At 36.8% G+C, this 25682-nt stretch overlaps 1 protein-coding gene across 3 annotated transcripts in view; it reads left to right on the top strand.

The window, feature by feature from the left end:
- The window catches only part of EPS8 (epidermal growth factor receptor pathway substrate 8), a 169488-nt gene extending 146494 nt beyond the window's left edge, over positions 1-22994 (top strand). For all 3 annotated transcript variants that reach the window (XM_011954460.1, XM_011954473.1, XM_011954464.1), the window contains 6 exons: positions 2418-2526; positions 3390-3533; positions 12377-12599; positions 19654-19834; positions 20782-20911; positions 22624-22994. In XM_011954460.1, coding sequence (XP_011809850.1) covers positions 2418-2526; positions 3390-3533; positions 12377-12599; positions 19654-19834; positions 20782-20911; positions 22624-22737 — 901 coding nt within the window. In that variant the 3' untranslated portion in view covers positions 22738-22994. The remainder of the gene's footprint in view (positions 1-2417; positions 2527-3389; positions 3534-12376; positions 12600-19653; positions 19835-20781; positions 20912-22623) is intronic.
- The last annotated feature ends 2688 nt before the right edge of the window (positions 22995-25682 follow it).

Genomic DNA, 25682 nt, shown 5'->3' with positions numbered 1-25682 from the left:
TTACAGTTTGGCATTTGCAGACAATTTGAACAGTCAGTGGCCTATGAGTGCTTGAAGTATGGCTGCTGGGATTGGCTGAGACTCAGCTATTGTTACAGAAGCATACTCCTAAATTGGGTTTTCAATGTATCTACCTACTAAGTTAGGTTATGATTTGTCCACAGGACTCAAGTGTGGAAGTACAGAGGGTTTCTCAGAACATATTTAGCTTAACAATGTCATACGAAGTATATTCACTGTTCTGTGAAATTACTATGCCATTAGGTAGACCATTTGTTGAATTTAGAGCCCATACCTTTGAGTTTTATAGCTTATTGCTGTCAGATGCAATTAGTATTTTAGAGAAATTCTCAAATTACTACTCTCTATATGTCTGCTCTCTATCAAGTGACATATCTATTATTCCAAATCAGAAACTGAGCCCATACATTTTGTTACATTCCATAGCTCTTAAGAAACTTTGGTACCTCTTTTTTTTTTTTTTTTTTTTGAGACAGAATTTTGCTCTTGTCGCCCAGGCTGGAGTGCAATGGCACAATCTCGGCCTACTGCAACCTCTGCCTCCTGGTTTCAAGCGATTCTCCCACCTCAGCCTCCTCAGTAGCTGGGGTTACAGGCATGTGCTACCGTGCCCGGCTAATTTTGTATTTTTAGTAGAGATGGGGTTTCACCATATTGGACAGGCTGGTCTCAAACTCCTGACCTCAGGTGATCCGCCCTCCTCGGCCTCCCAAATGCTGAGATTAGGGGCACGAGCCACCGCGCCTGGCCAAGAAAGTTTGGTACCTCTGAAAAACTACAAATTGTGATTACCTGTTTGATGACTATGGTCAGTGTCATATCTATGCTTAACCTATAGAGGGCAAGAAACTGTGAGCCATAAAGATTTGTAAAGTCTAAAGCACTTCAGGTAAACACTTCTGAGACCTGCAAGATAAACAAAACTTTGTTATAGTCCCTTAACTCTCCATTATTAATAGTGATTATTTTGCAGATCACAGGAGAAAGGAAAATAGGGGAAGAGAGGAAGATAAAACACTGAAATTACTGTTTTCCTAATGTTTGGGGTAATTGAATCTCTTTTATCCCCCAAATGAAATCTTAGTAGATTCAATGTGAATATATAAAGTAAATAAAAGCAGAGCTATTCCAGTAGGGATAGGGATGGGAAATCCATGGAACACAGTTTTAAAATTATTATTATTAATAACACATAATAATTACTTCGCCATAATTTCACCTTTTCCACCAATCTTCTTTTTAATGTACTAAAAATAGCCAATAAGCTGTTCGTACATGCTTGTCTATAAGGTGTTCTATACTGGTCTTCTTTTTTCTTTGTCCCTATCTCCCTCCTCCAATGGAGTTACTACCTAAGAGGTAACAAAAACCTATGATGACAGGATACGTTATGTCTACAACTGTTCTGCAGGCCCTGGTATAACTCAACATTCCAGAGAACTTGGTAGACAGCAAAAAAGAATGGCAACTTGACAGGGGTAGGATGACCTAACATCTTTAGTCTCTACCTGCTATTTCCCTTGTAGAGATGTGTAAATAAATGTGGGAATGTAAATGGAGGAGAAGACTAGGGAGTAAAATTAATAAAGGGTTAAAGTAATTTTATTATTGAAATAGATGAAGAAAATACAAATATTTAATGCATCAAGTGTATTGCGTTACATATAAAAGTAATCTTTAGTTAAATCATTAAGTCTATTAGTACTCATTTAATGATTAGAAGAGGTATTTGGTTTTTGAAGGAAGTTTTATTTTTAAAAAATAGGGCCCATACACTTTTAAAAAGTTTATGGTGAATTAAATTATTTATTTTACTTATTTATTTGAAAGTGTTACTAGTCTCATACTTAGTGCATCTCTCTCTTTTTTGCAATTTAGATAACTGGGCAAAGTGTTTCTAAAAACTGATGCCGAGTTATAAATTTTAAATTTACTTGTTTAGTTACTGAATTGCAGACATTGCCTGAATTAGTGAAATCAACATATAACTAAAATTACCACTATGGAAATTATTTTCAATCTCCTTTAATTTTATGAAAAATACTAACATTGATCTTTATCTAGTTCTTTTATGGTAGAGATGGTAATTAACAAAATATCCAGTATATGTATTTAGTAGACAAAGAATTTATAGACTTGGATTCTTGATTTTTCTAAGTACCACCTAGCCTTGTGATTTTGCATTATTTGTTTTTTTCCATGGCCGTAGTTTGTTCATTTTAATAGCAAGAACTTTAAAGTAACTTGTATTTATCATAATGTGAAATGTAATAAAATGAAACTGCTGTAACTTTTCAGAAAGTTTTCTAGTAGGATTTGGCTTGTCTTAATGTTTTCTGTTTTTATCCTTTAGGAAGAGCTAGCAGAATAATAATCTTTTTTCTTTCTTTTTATAGAAATTATGAACCACTGAAAACACAACCCAAGAAATATGCCAAATCCAAGTATGACTTTGTAGCAAGGAACAACAGTGAGCTCTCAGTTCTAAAGGATGATATTTTAGAGGTAATACAATTTTTTCTTTTTTATACTCTTAATAATGTAGCTTTATTGTATTACTCTTTTGGTATATAACTAAACTTTCCTTCAAAAGTGTTACATTACTAAAGACATGGTATTTGAGAAATACCTACATCTATTTAGAAGAGGTATATAGATACTCCTTCTAAGGGGATAGATTTAGAATACTCCTTTATTTGTTTTTTGTGGGGAGGGGAGGGAGTGGGCTTTTTAACTTCCTTTGCTGTCTTCCTTGCCCTCTTTCTTCTGATATTTCTTCATTTTGGAGCCAAGGCTAGTTATCAGTTCAGATGTGGATGCACATAATAGTTCAATAAGAGACATTTTCTTTTTTTATCCTATATCCTTGCACAGATATACTCAGCAGTCATTGAGCTAATGATGTTAGGGATAGTCTACCACAACACCAACTTCTCTTTGTTAGGTTCTGATTGAGAGTTCATCTTCTTGAATATATAGGGTGAATTATCACAATAAATTTTATAAGGAAAAAAAGTAATTTTTATATACTTTTTCTTTCTATCACCAAAATGGAGACAATGGGTTTTTCCAAAAGTCATTTTAGTCCTTAAGTCCTTTAAATACTTTAGTCCTTAAGTACTTCAAATAATGCAGACCGTTCTTTGGAGGTAAAATGGACCGTGGGTAGATTCACCATAATGATACCTTACCTACTCTATACTCATAAATGTCTTAGTGTAATTCTTCAGAATCATTCAATCAACACTACGTTGATGCTGAGTTAATTATCAGAAGTAGAAAAATTTTCTTTGTTGAAGTCTAGGGAACTTCGTTCATAAAATGGCTTTTATATGGAAATTATACCTTTATTTTCTTGCACGTGACAGATACTTGATGATCGGAAGCAATGGTGGAAAGTTCGAAATGCAAGTGGAGACTCTGGATTTGTGCCAAATAACATTTTGGATATTGTGAGACCTCCAGAATCTGGATTGGGGCGTGCTGATCCACCTTATACTCATACTATACAGGTGAGCATGATTTCTTAGTAAAATGTAGTATGTACACATTTACAAAGCTATCACTCTTAAAGAGGATTTAAACACCTTTCTGTATTGATCATTTTGAGATGTAGTTGGTTATATATTTTTTCTAGAGTAATTGTTTGGAGAGTGGCAATGGTGAGAGACACAGGGAAAATTACACATATGTTTTCTGATTTACTTCTAGAAATTGTTCAAAATGTTTAGCAGTAGGTGCTTGATTCTCTGAAAGCTTTTTTCCCTGATCTATAGTATTTCTGACATTTGAAGAAATGGTATTTCTGTCTTTTTACCTACAGCTCTCCTATCCACTAGTGGCTTCCTCTTGATAGAGGATGCCACTGAGATCATGGCTTGGTATCCAGCAGTTCATCTTTAGCCCTTGCCTTCAGTCTCTTAAATGATCTGCCACTGACCAGCCTTGAACTTGCACTCATCTCACCTTACACCAGTACATGAGTACTTGTTCAGCTGGATTACAATATTTTTCCTCTCTTGATTTTAAGATTAAAATGTAATTATGATATAGATTAGATAGGTCAGATTCTGTCTTCCTGATCATCGAAGGCCTATGAAGGTCCATTCTTAGGGCCCATGCCACATTTTCAGGATTTCAATGACCCTGGTCAGTTCATTCACCCTAACATCTGAATTAACTTGCTTTTAAATTCGGGAATTTTAGACCTGTGACAGGCTCTCTAGAGTCAGGTCTGTAAACAAAGAATGGATGGACTCTCTCAGGTACAGCCTATAAACCTGGAGTGGCTTCTCATTCCCCAAGAAAGAATTCTTTTAATTTTCAAAGTCTTGCGAAAAAGATCACACCTGACCTCATAATAATGTCATGAATTTGAGTAGAAGCTGCATAGAATATGCAGTGAAATCATTCATTTTTATACCAGATCTAGGCTTAAAAAAATACAGATTGTCCAAAGCTGCAATTGTGGTCATACTTCTGCTGCCATGACAACTTACTTCAGTACTTATGGCTCCTCATGACAGTTTACTTCAGTACTTACGGCTCCTCATGACATTCACGCCTGGGGTTGGTCCTGTGCTTATCCAGAGGGACTTGGCCTTACTAGAATCCATGAACCAAGCAAACATTCAAAATAAAGAATTTGTGTATAATTTCTCTATCTCGGTAACTTAAAGTGATGGCAGTGGAAACTATTTGCTGTTTTATGTTTTGGCTGGCCTGATGTGTGTATATATTATGTATTACTTATTTTATGTTCATCATTTGTCATTAGCTGTTGATGCCAAAGAAGGAGTTTGAGTTATTCAAGGTATGGTCTCCTCCATTTCCCATGGGTTTTTGAAGTGAATTTTCTTAGCTTTTATACCTTTTTCTTTTCTTAGTTCCTACTTTTCTGAGTTTAATATCTGTTTACCTAATATAATATAGGCTTCTGTCTGGTTCATGAATACCAGTTCTTCATTTTCTTTCCTATAAAGGTAGTATATGCTTGAAACCTATACTTAAAATAATGGTAGAGTACATACCTTGGGCTGTATCAACTAATTTAATATGCAGTTCATGGTAAGCTCTGAGAAGCACTATTCATAAAGGATATCCCTGATCCCCATATGTGAGCAGAAGGCAAAAGTTTATATTTTAAGTGTTGAAAGCAATTATCCAAATTTGTTTTTGTGTGTGTGATTGCTGGAAATAAGCAAACTTTGATGAAATAAAATGCTTAAACATGCAATAGTATAAATTCTATAATAGAAATTTTCTCCTGCCTGAGATGCCTAAGGAGTTTAATGTCTCTTACTTTTTGCTGTTTACTGTTCAGTCTTGTCTTTTTCTTTAGTTCTGATTCTTGGCTTGAGCCATAAGTTGACTTTTCCGTTTAAAAGTTTGCTTCTGTCTAAAACTGAACCAAAACTATTAATATATATCATAGGCAGGGAAAGTATTTTCAGAGAATGTCAAACCTATTCCTCCTTTCTTAAACAGAACCTCATCTTTTATTTTTGTCAACTTTGGCACAACCAAGACATTTTTTTAAGAGTTCACAAGTTTCAGGAGTTTGTTTTGCTACTTTATGTAAATAGAAACTTGTGGTTCTTATAGGGATTGCCTATTTGGCTATTTCGTTTTAAACTTTTCAACGCTATGCTACTTTCTTCTTAAAAATTCTGATTGCAACTACAAACGTAGTGGTGTATGTAGAAATGTGTACAGAGGCTTTCTGTGTATATACAGAAGCATATGCTGTTCAGGTTGAGGGCCTTACTTTTAAAATGTATTAAAAACAATCTGCTTTTTAACACGTCCTGAAAATTTTGGGCTGAGCTCAACAAAACCACTAAGACCTTGTAAAATTTTAATAAGCAAGCTTCACAGTCTGCTTTGCTGTCTGCTATCTGGCATCAATCCTACTCTAAAAGGATTCCTATTCTCAAAACATTTATAATATAGTCTTTAAAAAAAAAAAAAGAATAGAGTAAAATGGAAAAGAAAACATCCTTGGAAATATGTGCCAGTCATTTTTATATCTCTACAACAGTGTCACCAGATACCCATTTCTAAAATATCTAAGGAAAAGTCCTGTAACTTATTTCAGAATGATAATTAAGATACCACAATATTTATATAGATTCCACTGATCCTAATACCCTAGCCTTATAAAACGCAACTGGATTACAATTTTATGTCTTACTCATCTTTTTATTCACTCATTCCACAAATACGTATTGAGTACCGGCATCTCACACGCTTGGTAAAAAGAACAATAGAAAGCCTAGCACCAAGCAGATCCTTCCCGAAAGCCTGCTTGAGTCCACAGGTCGTCTGCCAAGGCTTTGCTCTTTCCTGCATGCTTGCTGTATCAAGAGCAGTGTGACCCTCTCTCTCCTCCTCAGATATAGCCCACACACTTGTTTTCCCTTCCATCTGTCTCTCTCATCTAATGATATCAAAACTTTGAAGAAATATAAAGAAACTTCTTTTAACAAAAATATTTTAGATTCCTGCACCATGCTGCCAAAAGGCAAGCAATGATTCATTACTTAAGTTTGCTTCACATTCACAGAGAACAACATTCACAGATATTCCACTCTAGAGAAGATATGCCAGTGGCCAGTGCTCACGCTGTGCCAGGCATTGTTTAAGCACTTGGCAAATCCAAATTCGTTTAATTCCCGTAACAACCTTGTGAAGGAGGCACATTTTTTCATGGGAAACTAAGGTGTAGAAGAAATAACTTGCCCAGATTTATACAGCTGTATGAAGCCAGGATTGGGCCCCAGTGCTCCGGATCCAGAGCCTGTGCTTTGTTGCATTGTGCTGTTCTAGAGAGTAGTGATTACAAAAGGAGGCAGAGGTTGCAGTGAGCCGAGATTGTGCCACTGCACTCCAGCCTGGCGACAGAGCAAGACTCCGTCTCAAAACAAGAAAAAGAAGAAGAAGAAAAAGATTGTCATCTATTTTTGTATAAACCCATAGTTTTTCTCTGTATTAATGTTTGAAGTGGTATTTTCTCAGAATAGCTTTACTTTGCATTATACTGTGGTAAAAGTTGATCTGATCAGTCACAATCCTTGGAATTCGATTTTTGCCTTATGTATCCATTCCCTGGATTCCATGGTATCTTTCATTATTTTATAATTTAGGAAAATAACCCAAATTATATGATTTACTTAGAATAAGACATTTTGTAAGTGGTGGAAGTAAGAGAATTAGGTGTAAACTATTTCCATGCAACATCTGTGAGTCACCAAATATTTAAAAAACGGACACAGTCGTGACTCTTATTCTTATATCCTTACATTTCCTATAAAGAAATCGATATAAATAATGGCAGTTTCTGGGTGAAGGGCACAAGTGCAGCTCTTGCCTATTGTTCACACACTTTTTATCAGAGATTCTGTTCTGATAACAGCGATGCTCATACCAGGCACCACCAGTGAATAGGTGTTGAATTGCCACCTGGTGTCCCTGAGAGTCCAGGCTATTTAATATCCTCACATTTGAAGTGATTTTTAACAGCTCTGTAAAGACAACCATTCCCACCTAATGTATTTCCCCCATGGCTTCAGCAAAGTTTTAAACATAAAAGGGAGAGGAATAAAAATATACAAAAGATACTGACATAAAAGATTGAATAAACCACAGAGAAAGGAAGTCAATGCTGAGGAGAGATTATGGAGAGATAACATGTCTTTTGATAAAAATGTTGTTGTAGAGCATTCCAAGGCTTTATAGTATTTTAGCCGGGCAGTAGATGGACATCCAGGGTGCTTTCTCCCCACCTGGAAGCTACTTGCCACATAAAGTTTCCTGATCTTTATTTTGACTTGATTCTCAGACCTCTAGCCCTGTGGCTGCTCCTCTACTAGAATTACGCTTGTGCCCATTTAAATTTGCAAGCTATATGCCAAGAGCAGAAACCACCTGCTCCCCTGATGTTATTTATTATATATCCAGTGGACTGACTAAAGAAGTCTTTCATTTATTCTTAATTATTATCTATGCATGTATTATTATTATAGGTATTCTTACTCTACCAAGATTCAAATAATTATGAATGTCCAGTCTCTGTGGTCATGTGAATTCAACAAAACATTTCCCATATTCTCTATTGTCTAACAAGAGATATTGTGATATGATACCATGGGAAAAGCCCCAGTCTAGGTATTGGTAGATGAGGGTCCTAGTCCTTAAAGAGAGCATTTGATATTTCTGTGTTCCAATTCGCTTGGTCCTGAAATAGAAGGAGTCAGTTATGTGGTCTCTACAATCCAGTCTAGGTATAAAATCTTCTCATTCATTATAGCCCTAAATTAAAAGTGGAAATATTTTCCACAGGTGATTACTAAACCACTAACACTACTAATTTCAGCCTATGTTATTCGTGCTGTTTTTTAAGCTCAGTCCAGACATTTAGATACTGCTGGACAGAGTGACCATTTTACCAAAGATGGCTTCATCCTCTTCCAGCCAGGCCAAGCTCCTGATAATATTCAGTTCTTCAAAACTGTTTTTTAAAAATTAATCTCGGAAGAGTCTGCTCATTAATTATAGGCATGGTTTTTAGACAAAGATGTTTACTTTTTATTCTGCCACATGTATTGACATTTTCCCAGAGACTTCTTAATGATAATTTGAATAATACCCACTCTAAATATATATATGTATTTTTATGCATATATAAAGTATTGATAATTACTGTCTGACATGCACATGTACATAATTTTATTAAATATTCTGTGTTCAGGCTGCTCACAAAGTTTGAAACTAAAGCTCACTAAAATCACACCATAATGCATGCAGTATTACCTTTTGTAAAATCAGCTAATTAAACAAGAATTACTCTTACATTTAATGCATTCTAATTGTATTCTTTATGAGCAATAAGAATAAAATAAACCTATATCTTAGTATTTTACTTAAGCATACAAATACTTACTATCGAAGTACTTTACACTGTTTCTACTGTAGTAGAATCTATATGATTAGTTTTCCATGGCTAAATAGTGATGAGAATTAATTACAGATTTACAGGCTCCTTCACTGGTTGATTGTGGGCATGTAATTTTACTGTCAGACTAATTTACTCTTTCTGATATTTGATGTGAATTATAATTGATATTATTGTAATTCCATTTCCTGTATTAATTTTCTCATTTGATGTGATTTGCTCCATTTTCCTAATAGCAATTACTTGGCGAGCTGTCGGAGGTAACCCACATTCGTTCCCTCATGGCACTTCTTTTTAATATAATTTTTTGGATTCAGTCTCTGGACTTAACACCCTCCAAATGTTCCAGCTGTGCTTAGTTTTCACTGCAGAGTTCCAAAGAAACCAAATTTAGAGGAAAAATGTGTAATTTAGAGTAGGTTAAATATTTAAGAACAGTTCGATTTTAATGGCTTTGTTGAGCTTACTTGCATAATTTCCCCTCTGAAGCAGCATCTTGTATGACTCAGGACCTTATCTCTCAATAGCATTCTTTAATTCTTTAGAATTTCTACTCAGCTGAAGTTGCTAAAGAAAAGTGACTCATTCCAACTTAATTATAAATAGGAAAGTAAATTTCCTATGGGGTCTATTAATTCTGCCTTCTTTCAGAGAAAGAGAGACAAAAAGATACATTTTACTTCTAACAGCACTTTGTATTTGTGGGATATCACAGACAAGAGTAAGCAAGTGACAGTTGGGTGCAAAAGTAGGTCCACACCAGGCTGACCAACCCTCCCAGTTCCTAGTTGGGGGGTCTGAGGGGTTTGTGAAGATGTGGGACTTTCAGTGTTAATTACTGGGAAAGTCTCAGGGAAACCAAGAACAGTTGGTCAGAATTTCTTTTTTGAATTTGGAGCTTCAGTACCTTTGGTTCAGGAGAAAAATGTTCAGAGTGCACTTCTGTTCTCCAAGACATTCCATAGACTGAGATACATTGGAATCATTAATTCTGTAGCTTCAACAAAAAATAGCCAAGAGACAAACATAAGGAAAGGAAGAGCAGCAGTTGGGTGGTAGGTAAAGAGGAGTAGAGAAGCTAGGGAGGGACACAGAAAAGTGACATTAGGAGTCAGTGTTGATTCTTTTTCTTCCACATGAAGAATTTCAAACAGTTTCCGTGGAAGAGCTGTCTTGGTTGCCATTCAGAACCAATTGTCAGGATTCAAGGAAGGTACTTCCCCCCTTTTCATGTCAGAGGTTGGAAACATGGGGCAGGAGGAGATGACTAAGAGGAAAATATGCAAGTAAATATAATTTATGGCATACGTTTTCGTATGGGTTTCTTTAATCAAATATGTATTTTAAAGCTATTATTTTGTTAGGTCATACTGACAAAGTTGCATTATGTAACAATGGCATGAATGAAATAAGGCACAGAACATTTGGTGAGTTTGTTTTCAGGCTTGATTGTGACAGTAACACAGTTTATTCACTTTCTCACAGTAGTATTTGATGACTAGCAAAAGCAAAAACTATGAATCATGTCATGGAAAGCAGGGCTCATGGCATTTTTGTTTGTTTAGGCTTTAAAAACAATAATTGAAACTATGATGCTTTTGAAACACTAATGTGAGAATTCATTAGCCCTTCATGAAATTATGTGCAGAGGACATTCTTGTCAAGGGAACATTGCGTATACATTAATCAGATGACTTTTGTGTGTGCTAGGTATTACATTCTGGTGATGTTTGCTGTATTTTGACTGCTTTAAGTATTTTATTGGCCCAAATATAGGAAGATTGTTTTGTGGGGAATAATGATAACAATTCATTCTTTCCTTCTAATACAGTATTGAATACATTAGAAATATTTCTAAGCCTTGAATGCTAAGGGGATTAGAAACTCAGTTTCCGTCCCACCTAACTCCCTTCTTTCACTCTGAGAATCTTACCCTCTACTCCTTCCTTCCCTCCTGTCCTGCCTCTCTCCTCCTTACCCTCCTTCTCTCCTCCTTACCCTCCTTCTCTCCTCCTTACCCTCCTTCTCTCCTCCTTACCCTCCTTCTTCCCTCAGCATCTACCAGCATTATAAACACTCCTTTCAGATATACTTCCATCCTTTCCTAATACACTTCCCACTTCCTCGACCCCATCCCACTGGTCGGTGAGTGGCAGCTTTGAAAGAAAGAGCTGAAAAGAATGAGGGCTCCTTCCCACACCGGTTTCCACAGGTGTTAGTCATTTGCCATGAAGGTGACTGATGAAGGTTGATGTGTTGTTTTTGAGTAATAGTTTAATGAAAAAGTGATGTGTCTGTGTGTGGTGTATATTTTTGTTTTTGATCTCTGTGGAAATTGGGAGGAGTCTCTTAAAATCAATATTACCTGATATTTGGGCCATTTTAGAATTTAAAACTAAATAGTGTTCTAATCAAAGGACCAGATTACCAAAAGGTCTTTTTGCATGTAATATGCTAATCCTAAATTAGAATAATTAAAATTGTGCCAGTGCAGTATCTAAACTTTGCCTTAATTACAAATAATTGCCCTGTATCTTTGATTCTAAAAAGAAAATGTGCCTTTTGAGAATTTGGAACCTCTCACAATGCGTTACCTATTAAAATTATTTTATTTAGATTTAAAGTGTTAACTATTATGTGTGCTTTAATAAGGAATATTCACAAATGCTGTTTTATAGGTATGCCTAACAATCATGTTTTTAAAATTATTGAAAAGCATTTTGTCACACCTACCTTTTTTAATACAAATGGCCACAGGTCCCTTTCTAGTATTCCTTTGTGAGTTGCAATCATAAACATTTAAAAACCATACCATTATCCTCACAACCATCCACCTCACGACATTTCCATTTTAACGAGGGAAATTTCTAATTTTAATAAATTAGCATTAAGATGCTGGCAGAAAAAGTTATGCCTTGAACAAAATAATACCAATATTTTAAAATTATTCATTGGAAACAGAATTTAAAATCTTTGAATATAGCATACATTTAAAATGAGTAAGTGATGCTTTATGCTATTGACATTTAGACTTCCAGTGCAATTGCAAATTATTATTAGCATAAATTTAAAAATAATTATAAATCTTTCTACCTCCCCTGGTCTTGTGTGATTCCAAGCCCAAATTCAGTTTTCTTGACATTTATTATTATAATACTACTATTTGCTATTGACGTAGCCTTGTGACTCCTTAACTGACATTTTGACTTTGAACAGATTATGTAGAATGTTTAAAATACGATTTTTAATGGTCATTATACCATATAGGATTACAGATAAATTTGTAATGAGTTTGCAAGTAAGTCTAAAAATAGCTAACAATGTCCTATCGAAGTATAATTTGTCTTCCTAGCCTAGGTTTATATTTTTTAAATTTTAAGTTAATTATTTGCCTTTTTGTAGAAACAAAGGATGGAGTATGGCCCAAGACCAGCTGATACTCCCCCTGCTCCATCACCTCCTCCAACACCAGCTCCTGTTCCTGTCCCCCTTCCCCCTTCCACTCCAGCACCTGTTCCTGTGTCAAAGGTCCCAGCAAATGTAACACGTCAAAACAGCAGCTCCAGTGACAGTGGTGTCAATATCATGCGAGACAGCCAGAGACACAAACAACTTCCAGTGGACCGTAAGTTTCCCAGGGAGGCAAAAAATGTCTTCTGCAAATTAAAAGCAATACTAAGTAAAATATTGTTCACTGTTGATTCTACTTGTATTAAATATAAATAATAGTCCTTTATACTTGCATGATACTTAATAGATTGCAAAGATTTTCACCTGGTTTCTCATCATCTACGTGGTTCTGAGAAACAGGAAGTATTCTCTCCGCTCTCTAATGCATGCCTTTCTACTCCTTTTCCAATCTATCATGATGGTTGAATGCAGACTCTGGAGCCAGACATCTTGGAATTTGTATAGTGAAACAGCACTTGCCAGCTGCCTGACCTTCAGTGGTTTAATTATCCTCTCAGCACTTCAATATCTGAGAAGTGGAGAAAAATAATAGTATCTGCTTCATAGGATAAGTGTGAGGATTTAATGAGATAATACATAGAAAACATCTAATTCAGTGCTTCTCAGCCAGGAGCAATTTTGTCCTCTTCTCCGTCCTTCTGAGGACATTGGATACTGCCTGAAGACATTTTTGGTTGCCAAAACTGGGGAGATGCTGCTGATGTCTAATGGGTAGAGACCAGGGAAGCTTAGCAACAACTTCCAATGCACAGGACAGCCCCCAACAAACAGACTTATCTGGCCGAAAATGTCAATGGTGCTGAGGTTGAAAACCCCTGACTGATTCTGACCACTGTATGACACATAATACGCAGTCACTAACTACATGCTGTCATCATCGTCATCATCATCATAACCTTCCTACTTCTCTTCCTCTTGCTATTCACAGTAGCTGCACAATCACACCATGTTAATATAATCACCGGCCAATAGTAGTCACAGATTTACCCTCCAAATTCAAATTTCATGTGACTTACACTTCAGTGCCATATTTTCATAAATTTAAATTTGATGTTTCATATAAATGGTTTCTATGAAAACCATATTTAAATAAACTAAAAAGACACTATGACCAACTTTGGATTATCCTTATTTGTATTATTGGTCAGTAGCGGTGTAGATATTTTGAAAACTGCAGGTAATTTTAAGATAAATTTTGTTTAACCTTGTAGTATATGGCATGTCAATTTAATCTCCAAATTTGGTGTTTTAAACGTATTATAAAATTACTTTGCTTTATCTATACTTGATATGTAAAAACTCTTGGAAAACTAGAGCTATGAGGATATTTCATATTTCCTCAATATGACAAAATATATAAAGTGTGTGTGAGAAAAGAGAGAGAGAGAGAGAGAGAGAGAGAGAGAGAGAGAGGGACAGAGAGACAGAGAGACAGAGAGGCAGAGAGAGAGACGGATATCTATCTTTCCGTCAATGTGGGCCTCTTAGGGTTCTGCCTTCATTTTCCGCATAAACATACTTTTACTGTAGTTCATTCTATTTCCATTTCTTTCAGTACTGTTTATATCGTTGGGAAAAGAATGATTCCCAAATTAGTCATCATATTAAAACTCATCTCTGACATCCAGATACCAGTATGGAACTATTAACTTTATAGCTGAGATTGGATGCTTTCTATTTATGTTGAAAACTAAATTACTGAATCTTTCACTCCTCCTGTTTTTCTCACCTCAGTAAGTCATTGCCACACATCTGTTCAGTTGTGGACATTCTTGATAAATTAAAAAATAAAAAAGACACTAAAACTATTACTATTTAACAATTCTAAAAATTCTGGTTAAATGCAATAAGCATAAGCCTACTTTTACTCATTAATTTTTCTCCCACGGTATGTCCAATTTAAATGACTGTCATATCTATCTTACCAGAAAACTAAAGGAAAAATGAAGTTTTGGAAAGTGATTAGCTCTTTCTGTATAGCAAAAACAACTGTGTGTGTGAGTTTGTATAATCATAATAAAATAGAATATCCTACTAAGTTTTTAAAATTACATGGAGTTTTTAAAAAGAGCTTTCTTTTTCAAAGACACTAAAGACATAGTTTTAAGATGAGAAATTTCTATAAATATTTTTATTGAGTTCCCTAAGGAGAAAACTTCCTCTTAGAAATAACTGTTCCCTTCTTTATTCTTCCCACAAGTTTATAGCATTTCCCTCCGTAGAGACGTCAGCATAGTCATCTTTGACATGGTGGGACTCTTTCTCCAGGCCTAGCTAGGATCAGAGTTCATCGGCATCCAGTCCCCATTTGGAGCAGTGTGTGGGTTAGGACAGTCTGTTCTTTGTTCACTCTGAGAAACCAAGAATAACCTAGTGGGAAAGAGGCATAGTTTGCATACTTTTAAAGATAGAGAACTCTCCTGATAATTGTGACTCATCATTTTCAAGTCTGTTTTTCATAAGTAAAAGGGTGGCATTGGTGTATAAAATATAAACATCTCTCCCAAAATTAACACACATACTTGTTTCCTTAGAGTAATAAAAATCTTACAATATATTTGCAACTTATGTAAGTTCCTTTTTAAAATATCTCAGAAATACAGTTTGGCGTTAAATAAACATATTTTTCTTTATAAAACAAATATTTCTTGATAACTTTATTGCAGAACAGTTGTTTTCTGAATGAATGTTGGGGCTTAATGTTCTTTTAGAACCAGACAGTACACATATTTCAGTGTGTGTTTATTGATAGCCAGATTTCTTTCAAAATACGCCTACTCATGCTACCCACATTCTCTGCTTACTGCCTAAACTTCTGGTAAAAATAAAATGGAAGGAACTAGGAAGTAAATACTCATAGAAATCCATCAAGTAGCAGGTATGAACAGGGGGAAAAAGCCAACATGCCTGTTTTTACAACATAGCAAGTGGCAAGAGTGAAGCCCTTTTGTGGAAGTCTGTGTGCTGCCTATTCAAAATAGCTGCGAAGCCTTGTGTCATAGAAGCTATTCAGACTCTTTTATCGCAGGATCCCAAAAGGTTCTCCTTTTATCCCTTTTAAGATACCAACACTTTAGTTGCTTTGTATTTCTCCCATTTCCTTTGAAATGCTAGTCCTTTTATATGAGTGTAATCTTTTGTAATCAGAGTGTTATTTTAGAAAGGTGTAAAGTTATTCTGGTTTGTTGTTGTGTGTTAGAACATTGGAAATGGAAACCAAAAGCCCAGGAACATGTTAGGCGGAGGGGTTTTTTTGTGCTTCCTGGAAGAAAACTATGCTGCAGACTGGTGATGATCGATATACTGGCAAAGTCAGCAGATAAGAAACCAAATCTTTTAATGTGGTGATACATTTTATTTTTTATTCCTTTGAGATGCACTCATGTGCTGTTTGACAGTTTGATGTAGTGATTTTTTAAAAGGTAACTAATGAAATGCATGTAATGTATACTGAAATGTAGCAATCAATAGTATTCTCTCTGTCTCAGTCTCTCTAGCACCCCGTACTCCTCCCTCCCTCCCCTTTTCCCCTTTTTTGACTTCTCCTCCAAAAGATTTCCTAGATACTTGAGGTGTTAAAAAAATTAGACTGAAATAACACTATTCACACTTTCCCTTATTTCCCAGGGGCACCAAACACTTTCTAAAACCCTTTCCCTAGGGGAAAAAAAAATCATAGAACATTGGTCACAAAAAGCTCCATGAGGGACGAGGATATTGTCACTTGCCAACTTAGATTGTTCTTATTTCTTGAAAGTGAAAACAAACAAGGTAATGTGTCTATGTGTAGATACACACATATTTTTAAATACACAGACACGTTATTCCCCTTCCCATATTTTTATGTCTTTCCTATTTTTGTCATGACAGTATGTTCATATACACACACATCTTTTCCATTAGCACAAATGACTAGGAAAAAGGAGTAGCTAGGGAAGTTAATCAAAGGTGATTTTAATGACTTTGGCTATAAAACAGCCCGGTGCTGAAAGTCAGAAGATCCAATTCTAGCTAAATTATTCTACTAATTGAAATGTGACTTTGACGGATCATTTCTCTGTTTTTGGCCTTCATTTTCTTATCTGGTTATTTAAGGGGTTGGTACATGATGATTCTCAAAGTCTCAGTGAAAAAGTCAGCAGAATGCCTCATTCATTCATTTAGTCAACAAGTAGTTATTGAATTAAAGTACTGTTCCAGGTGTTAGGATATAGATGCAAACAAAAAAAAAGGGAAGTGTCCTTTTTCTCCTCAGGCTTATATTTTAATGAAAGGAGGTAGTTTAAAGAACGATTAAGTTGGCCGGGCGTGGTGCCTGTAATCCCAGCACTTTGGGAGGCTGAGGCGGGCGGATCATGAGGTCAGCAGATTGAGACCATCCTGGCCAAAAGGATGAAACCCCATCTCTACTAAAAATACAAAAATTAGCTGGGCGTGGGCATGGTGGTACACACCTGTAGTCCCAGCTACTCCAGGAGGCTGAGGCAGGAGAATTGCTTGAACCCAGGAGGTGGAGGTTGCAGTGAGCCAAGATCGCACCACTGCACTCCAGCCTGGCAACAGAGCAAGACTCCATTTCACAAAAAAAAACAAACAAACAAAAAACAAACAAACAAACAAAAAACCAATTAGGTTGATAGACAAAACTATCTATGAAGAAGGTGGTAAGTGGTTTGGAGACTAATAAAACTATGTGGATAGAGAGTGCTTTTGGGGAGGGGTTACAATTTTATATACGTCAGGGGGAAATATAAAGGTGGGGAGGAATAAGCCATGTGGAGACGCAGGGTAAAGCATTCCAGGCAGAGGAGACTGGAATGGCCTTTAAATTTCAAGAGTGCCAAGGGAGCCATTGGGAGCAAGAGTAAAGGGCTCCAGAAGAGTTGTGGAGTGGCTTTAGAGAGGTGGAGGTCTTCTAGGGCCTTTTACTGGGAGTAATTAGGATCACTTGGGAATGTTTTGAGCAGAGGAGCTGCAACATCTTACTTTTTGTTTTTCTTTTTTGAGACGGAGGCTTGCTTTCTTGCCAGGCTGGACTACAGTGGCGCAATCTTGGCTCACTGAAACCTCCGCCTCCCGGGTTCAAGCGATTCTCCTGCCTCAGCCTCCCGAGTAGCTGGGGCTACAGGCACGCGCCACCATGCCCAGCTAATTTTTGTATTTTTAGTAGGATGGAGTTTCACCATGTTGGCCAGGATGATCTCAATTTCTTGACCTTGTGATCCGCCTGCCTCAGCCTCCCAAAGTGCTTGGATTACAGGCGTGAGCCACCTGGCCTGACTTGCATTTTAAAAGAATCACTTAGTTGTTATATTGAGAAGAGAATGAAGAGAAAGGGGTAGGGTGGTAGGGAGTGGAAGCAGACAGATCTGTTAATAGGCTGGTGACTCAGACCAAGCTGGCAACAGAAAGAATACAGTGAAATCATTGGATTTTGGATACATTACGAGGTCAGACTAATAGGATCTGCTAATGAATTGGATATAGCATAGGACAGAGAATCAAGTGCAGCTCCGTGATATTTTGCCAGAACTGGAAAGAGAGAATTGTCATTAAGTGAGTTGAGAAGTCTAAAAAGCAAGTCTAAGAGTTTATAAAAGCAAGCTTCAGGAGGAAGATCAGGAATTCCGGTTTGGGCATGCTATATTGACATGCATTTGAGCTATTTAGCAGATATCCAAATGAATATATCAAGTAGACAACATATATGGACCTAAGTTCCGAGTAAGAGGACTGGAAAAATAATTTGGTAACCATCATCTTTTAAATGGCCGTGGACCTAAGCGCAGTGGTCATTGATGGAGGTAGTGCCGGCAGAGATGAGTCTCAGGATTGTCCCCTAGAGCACCTTAATATTACTTAGTTGGAGAGATGAGAATATTCAGAAGAGGATCCGGAGAAGGGAATCCAGAGACATGGGAGGAAAGTGAGGAGACTGTAGTATCCTGAAGGCCACGGGAAGAAAATGTTTCAAGGAGGAATCTCCTGCTTCAAATGTGTGCTGATAGGTTAAATGAGATAGTAGCTGGGAAAGAATTGGCTGGAGTTAAGTAAAGTGTAGTAGAGAGATGGGGGGAAAAGCAAAATTGAATTTTGATGACATTAAGAGAAAATAGGAGAATGGGAATTGGAGTCCACTAGTACAGGCAACTTTTCATGGACTTTTGCTGTAAAAGGAGCAGAAAAATGGCCAGTAGCTGGGAAAGGACATGGTAAAAAGGGCTTGTTTAAAGGTAACAGAATCATAAAATAATAGCATGTTTGCAGGTTGATGAACTGATTCAGTGAAGAAGGAAAATTAATAACAGGATAAATAAGGGAAAAATGACTATTTGAATAGGCAGAGAACTTGAGGCCTAGTGCATACATGGAGGGTTAGCCTTGGAAGCAGGGAAACATTTCCTATATAACATAATAGAAAGGCAAGCAGAGCATATGGGGAAAGTGCTTACGGAGGTTTTCTTCTAACTCTTGTTCATAAATTAGGAAATGAGATCATCAGCTCAAGGTGAGGATTGGGGAATAGGGTTAGAGGTTTGTAGAGAGAAAGTAGAATATATTCAATACTTGTCTAAGACAGTGGGCAGTTACATGACCTTAGGCAGGATTTCTCAAGCCGGGCCCTCTTGGCCTTTGAGGCTGGGTTATTCTCTGCTGTAGGAGAGGCTGATATTATAGAATGTTTTGTGCATCCCAGGCTTCTACCCACTGCGTGACAGCAGCAGCCTTTCCCCTTTTTCTTCCTCAATTGTGACAACCAAAAGTGTCTCCAGATATTCCCAAATGTCCTCTGGGGCCAAAATTGTCCCTAGTTGAGAGCCACCAGTCTAAAGAAATGTAGTATGATTGTCAGGAAGCATTAACGCCAAGTTAAGGTTCATAATCATGAATTTAACATGAGATCATTCAGCATTGTTGTGTTATATTCAGCTGTGCAGGTGCAGGCACAGAATACGCAGAAAGTTAGATTTAACCAGGATTGGGGTTTTGCCAAAGGAGTACAATGAAGTGACTAGAGAAGAGCCAGGGAGTTATTTTAATAATTGATCATGGAATTTATACCAGGTGAGGATAAAAGTGAGGAAAGATGGTAGGAACACTAGATTGTAGGTCCTCCTGGGGTCAAAGGATTATAGAGATTGGCTTCTAGAGAGGGTGATGTAATATTAGGGATTTTCAAAAAGAACCTACTCCCTGTTGGTGTCTAGGAAGGAAATCTCAGATGGAAGAAGTGCAGGATGAACTCATACACAGACTGACCATTGGTCGGAGTGCCGCTCAGAAGAAATTCCATGTGCCCCGGCAGAACGTGCCAGTTATCAATATCACTTACGACTCCACACCAGAGGACGTGAAGACGTGGTTACAGTCAAAGGGATTCAACCCTGTGTAAGTCTCTCTCTGAATACCTTGCAATTCTGTGTGTACAACATGCATTGTTTTCAATTTGCTTACTTAGATGTCACAGGTAACTCTTAAAAAACATAAGGGCACAGACTGCATACTTTGTGCCATACTCAAGAAATCACTATAGCTGTTCATAGCTAAGAAAGAACTAAAATAAGCATGGGTAATTATCATTTGATGCCACCGCATTCTCGAGTTGGTAGTATCTGTTCATTATTAGTTCTTTAAGCAAACTGTCAGCAGCTTTCAGGCCCAGTAGCTTCTTTTCTCCATCAGATTACTCTGATGTAACCTAGGTAGGACCATGGTCTTAGCAGAACTTCCTAGACCACATAGGACATACAGCATAAGTTTTCCTCCTGCTGCAGATTATAGTGTCTCTGGCAAATAAAAAATAGACAGTGTTACCTAGCATCAGTTATAATCTTAATAGAACTTTTCCTTTAATAAACCCCTAGTAAAGGTTCTATTTGTCTATATAAAAGTCTATAAAGATTTCACATGTATTTGGCACATTGAACTCTTAGAATAATACATATTCAAGGAACCTTGACATATTATAAACTCACCTATCCAGCATGATTGAAAAATGAGGTACAATGGTTGGTCAATTGCCAGGTTACTAGAAAGTTACCTATTCCTTCTATGAAACACCAAATCCCAAGGAATTGGTATTAAACAATGACCCTAAACCCAATTGTCTCCTTTTTGATACTTTGTAATTAATAATCTGTATAGCCTCGGGGTCATGATCATGAAAGAAGCTTGTCATTGCCCTGACTATAAAGACTGTTGGTGGCATTTAATAAGGGTTCCAGGGTATGGAACACTTAGAAAAGAGAAGTTACTGGCAGGAACAGATACTTTTCTCCTTTGTTTGCAGGCAATATTTTTAATGCTCAGTTTCTTTTTTCTTTTCTTTCTTTCAGGACTGTCAATAGTCTTGGAGTATTAAATGGTGCACAACTTTTCTCTCTCAATAAGGATGAACTGAGGACAGTCTGCCCTGAAGGGGCGAGAGTCTATAGCCAAATCACTGTACAAAAAGCTGCATTAGAGGTATGACTTGTCAACCTAAGGTAGTGTTTTTCTGCAAATTGAAGGCTCTGGGAAGAACTGTTTATGTCCATATTGGCCAATTTCCCTTTCTTAGCAGAGCTGAATTAAATTTAACTCTGCTTTTGTAAATTTGTCACTGAGATCATCAATGACATTTTCCAGAAGGTTAATTTGTTGTAAATGCTCATATGACGTGAAGCTTGAGCACATACTTTTGGACACTTAACAAAAAGCATAATGCTCTCATTTTATATGTATTCTCTACTTCTATAGGAAATTTAATTTTGACGTAACAGTGGAAATTAGCTTTTGAGTAAGAGCCTTAAGAGGCCAGATCACTGGCCTAGTCTTAATATATATATTTTTGAGATTCTAATAGTGTATAGGTTATAAGATTGTAAAACCCTGGCTTTGTGTGTTAGGTCTAGTAATACATCTCAATAATCGGGGAAGATACATTAGGTAGAGATCACTGAAAATAGAGAGCCCTGAAAAGTATTTAGTCACAATGGTCTGTATGAAAGCAGGAGAGTCCATGTTTTCTAGATTGGTTTATACTAAGCTTCTAATATCCTATTTTAGACTTAAAATGTGCTGTGTATGGGTAGTAGTTTCCAACTGTTACATCTCACAGTTCTTAATGGTTTCATGAAAATTATACTTGGACTCAAATGAAAGAATGTAGGCTTTGGCATGAAATTGATCCATGATCATCTCTAGCAGGTATATTCTATAAATTCAACAGTTAAATAATTCAGGGTAAAATCACTTCATGCATATCACCCCGTAGCCATTCTGAATCCAGAGAAATTATATTTCCCTTGGAGGTTTTCCCTACAACATTGATCTTGAAGGCTCCATATTAAAGTTTGATTGCTTTCCAAATGTTGAATGTTAATAAGGGTTATATATTTTTCTCAAGCAGTTTTACCACTATATTTAATTTTGTTGAGAGTGTATAATTACTTCTTCGAGGCATGTTAGAAAATTTCATATTCCTAAAATTTCTGAATTCCTTCATCCCACACCTGCCTATCATTATTGTCATTTGCTGTCAGCACCCACTTCAGGATGGCCTCTTGCTTCTTGTTCTCTTCCTATACTCCGGATGGGAACTGAGGCAGAGGCTGACCACCTGAGGTTCTTCATGTTCCTCAGCCACCTTCTACCACCTCACCCTTTCCTTGGATCTAGTTAATCTTTTAGATTATTCGCCTGTGTTGCCAGAGACTTCAGTTGATGGGAAAGGAAAGCCAGCATGATCGGAGGGTCAGAACTATATGGAGGGGAAACTGGGTGAATTCTGAGCCCACTCTGGCCTGAGTTAAAATCTTCTAAAGGCAGATCAGTATCTTGTTTGACCCCAAAAGAGTTCTTTGATAATTTACCATGTTATTATGCTTATTGTACACATATCCTCTTTTTCCTCTCAGCAAACCTAGAGTACTACACATACATTATTGATTATCTTTATCACATTCTAATGAAAGGCCTGGTGGGTGAATTGCCTTAACAGACTTTACAAAATGAAAAATTATTACTGTGATATATGAGTGAAGTGCGGAAGCTTCACTTAAAAAGGGGAGCTGTTAGCTTTCCTAAAGAGATACTCGAAGAAAATCACAGTAGACTTTTGTCCTGAGCCATTTCATGATATGACCTGCAGCCTGCACGATTCTGTAACCATCTTGTCTGAACTATTTGTCTTTCAGGATAGCAGTGGCAGCTCCGAGTTACAAGAAATTATGAGAAGACGACAGGAAAAAATCAGTGCTGCTGCTAGTGATTCAGGAGTGGAATCTTTTGATGAAGGAAGCAGTCACTAATTTGTTTGTTTGTTTTTAAACTCCATTGTTTTTGGCATTATTCCAACATGCTTTGTTTTAAGAAGCCTTGAAGGGAATGTCAGATTCATTTTTCTGGGTATAATTTATCGCCGTAAACGACCCATGCAAACCTGAGTGAGCACAGGATATGCTTCTAGGCGCATTATTTTTATTAAAACTGAAAAAATTTAAACTGAATTTTTTGACCTTGGAAAATATTTTTCTTACTTTACCAAGGTGAAGTTTCCTTTATTAGAAAAGTGGTGGAGTTCTTCACTGCAACAAAGCAACAGTATTGTCCATGATTCAAAATCTAAGCAGTTTCGATTGTGCCTGTGAATATAGTGTCTGTCATTCAGGGCGTAGCTCACTGTAGGCTAGCCTCTGCTCACTTAGGTCTCTTCTCTGACATCATCAATGGAAGAATATTTAGATTTATTTAAAGTTCTTAATGCCAACAGTTTAAAACAATTAAAACATTTGAATGAACTGTAAAGTACAGCCATACCTTGGACATGCAAATATCAATCTATGGAGCATTCTCAAGACAGTTTGTCGTGGCTCTGTCAATTGCAATTCCTTGTGTAGCTTGTATTTTGATTTAGTTTATATTCTGCTTATTATGTATACTGTGTTCTTATATATGAGAAAGCACAAATGGGAAAGAGGTCATGTCTGCTCAAAATCTAGCAAAGGAAGTAGTCTGCATTGGTGTGCATTACAGTATTTTGCTTAATGAAAGCCTCAGTTCTGAATGTTGATATAAGTAGTTAAAAGGAAATGGGGCCATTTTATGTGTTTATCTGTGTCAAGTCTTTCTGGTAATAAGAAGCACTTAATTTACACATATTTTAATCCTGTGAAAGAGTCCACATAGAGAAAAGAAAGATACCTAACCTTCAACAAATGTTATTTTTGGAAACACAATTTTTGTCATTAAATGTTATATTATTTCACATATATAAAACAGATGTTATGTAAGAATGTTGTATATTTTAACATAAATCATTTAGAGAAATTATCTAGATTCATTAATTTTCATAGTGCCTTTTTCACATGAGTCAGCTGGAAAGTCTGCAATAAACAGTATTTGCTGTCTGTTAATAAACGACTTCTGTCTCATTGGCAAAAAGGATCTGTGCTATATGGGCTGAGGATTCGAGTTGAATGTAATGGGAAAAAGTAGAGATCCACATTTTTTAAAAACTATGTATTATTCTATTTCTGAGTGGGTAGAGAAACTCTAGAATACTTTTTTCGGTTATTTTTCTTCTTTTCACCTCTCGTTTCATTATCTTTTCCTTCTACCATCTAGTCATATTTGGTAATGGTAATGGAACTAATTTACACTGCACTTATGATTGCTAAATGCTTCCACATAAATGCTTTCCTGGATATTTACAACAACTCTATATGAGTTATTACAGATGAGGAGATTTAGCTTCCTAGAAGCTAATTTTCCCCAGATCCTGAAGGATGTGGGAGTTTCTCATCCTATATCTCTTGGTCTCTCTATAACACTGCCCCTTGGATAAAGTGGAACAAACATGAGCATGATAAAGGCGAATTAGTTTAGATCTTTTACATTTCAGAAGGACTGATACATATGTATAGTTTAGCCTTTATTGAAAGGGATAAGATGAAAGAAAATAAGATTCCAAAGTTAAAATAACCTGTGTGTAAAATAGCATATGAAAAGAATTGGTGTAATTTACATCTTTATGCTATAAGATACCAAAGGAATGTATCACAGAGGTAGTAATTGCAGAAAGCAGTCACGTCATCTAAGGGTGTGGGAACAAAGAGAAGAGATTCCTGGAATTTAGAATCTTGAGAGAGCAGCACTACAGAGTTTGGATCCAGACATCTGAGGGGTTTGGTCACTGGTATCTGAGGATTTGAGGAAAGACCCCACAAGGCTAACAGGGGGACACAGCCTAATCAGTGCTTTTGCCTCAGGTATTTAGGAAAGGTTTCAGGAATTGAAAAAGAGTTCAGAAAATCCATGGCTCTGAGACCTAGACTTTGTTGAAGAGCATGGCAGGTAGCTGGTGCTTGAATCTCTAAGAGGGCACAATGAGGATGCCTCTGGGAGCATGAGGAAAAGAAAACTGGTAAATTGAACCAACTACTGCTCTGGGAATCATTTGCTACTTCTTGAGTGAAGAACCACTGCTGGGGTGATGTTGGTAGCAACAGGAAGTAAAACAGGAGGGAGAAGGCCCTTGTTCCCTCTCTAGCCATCTGTCTCACTTAAGCACATGCTTTGGGCACAGTCTATTGAGCATGCACCTGGCAAAGCCCCAAATCTCAAAGATAAGAATAAAGAGACGGATTTGAAGCTGAGAGAATAACTCATAACCCATTCCAATCTCTAGTACTTAGCCTCTACACTTGCTCTTCTGTACATATCTGAAATTTCATACAACAATTATTTTTAAAATGTGGGCCAGGAGCAGTAGCTCATGCCTATAATCCCAGTACTTTGGTAGGCCAAGATGAGAGAATTGCTTGAGCCCAGGAGTTCAGGACCAGCCTGGCCAACAAAGTGACACCTCATCTCTACAAAAAAAAATGTAGCCAGGTGTGGTGGCATTCACCTGTAGTCCCTGTTACTTCGGAGTCCAAGGTGAAAGTGTCGCTTGAGCCAGGAGTTCAAGGCTGTAGTGAGCCATGATTGCACCACTGCATGTCAACCTGGGTGATGGAATGAGATCCTATCTCTAAAAAAATTGATTAAAAAATTTAAAAAATAGAAAAAGCTTATGATTTTACCTAACAAGATGCAATCATCTTTCTCTGTTATTTAAGTAGTATTTAATATAGAGTACTTAATGTAAAGAATTGGTTAAACAGGCAAAAAGAGAACACTAAGACCTCACAGAGGTGGCTGTAATAGGAAGCAGCTCCCACCCCTAGGGCTACAGAGCAAAGGGAAAGGATTA

The sequence above is a fragment of the Colobus angolensis genome, unplaced genomic scaffold, assembly GCF_000951035.1.
Source record: "Colobus angolensis palliatus isolate OR3802 unplaced genomic scaffold, Cang.pa_1.0 Scaffold11, whole genome shotgun sequence".
Taxonomy (NCBI): domain Eukaryota; kingdom Metazoa; phylum Chordata; class Mammalia; order Primates; family Cercopithecidae; genus Colobus; species Colobus angolensis.
The sequence above is the reverse complement of the archived record's forward strand: the minus strand, read 5'-3'. Positions and strand labels throughout refer to the sequence as shown.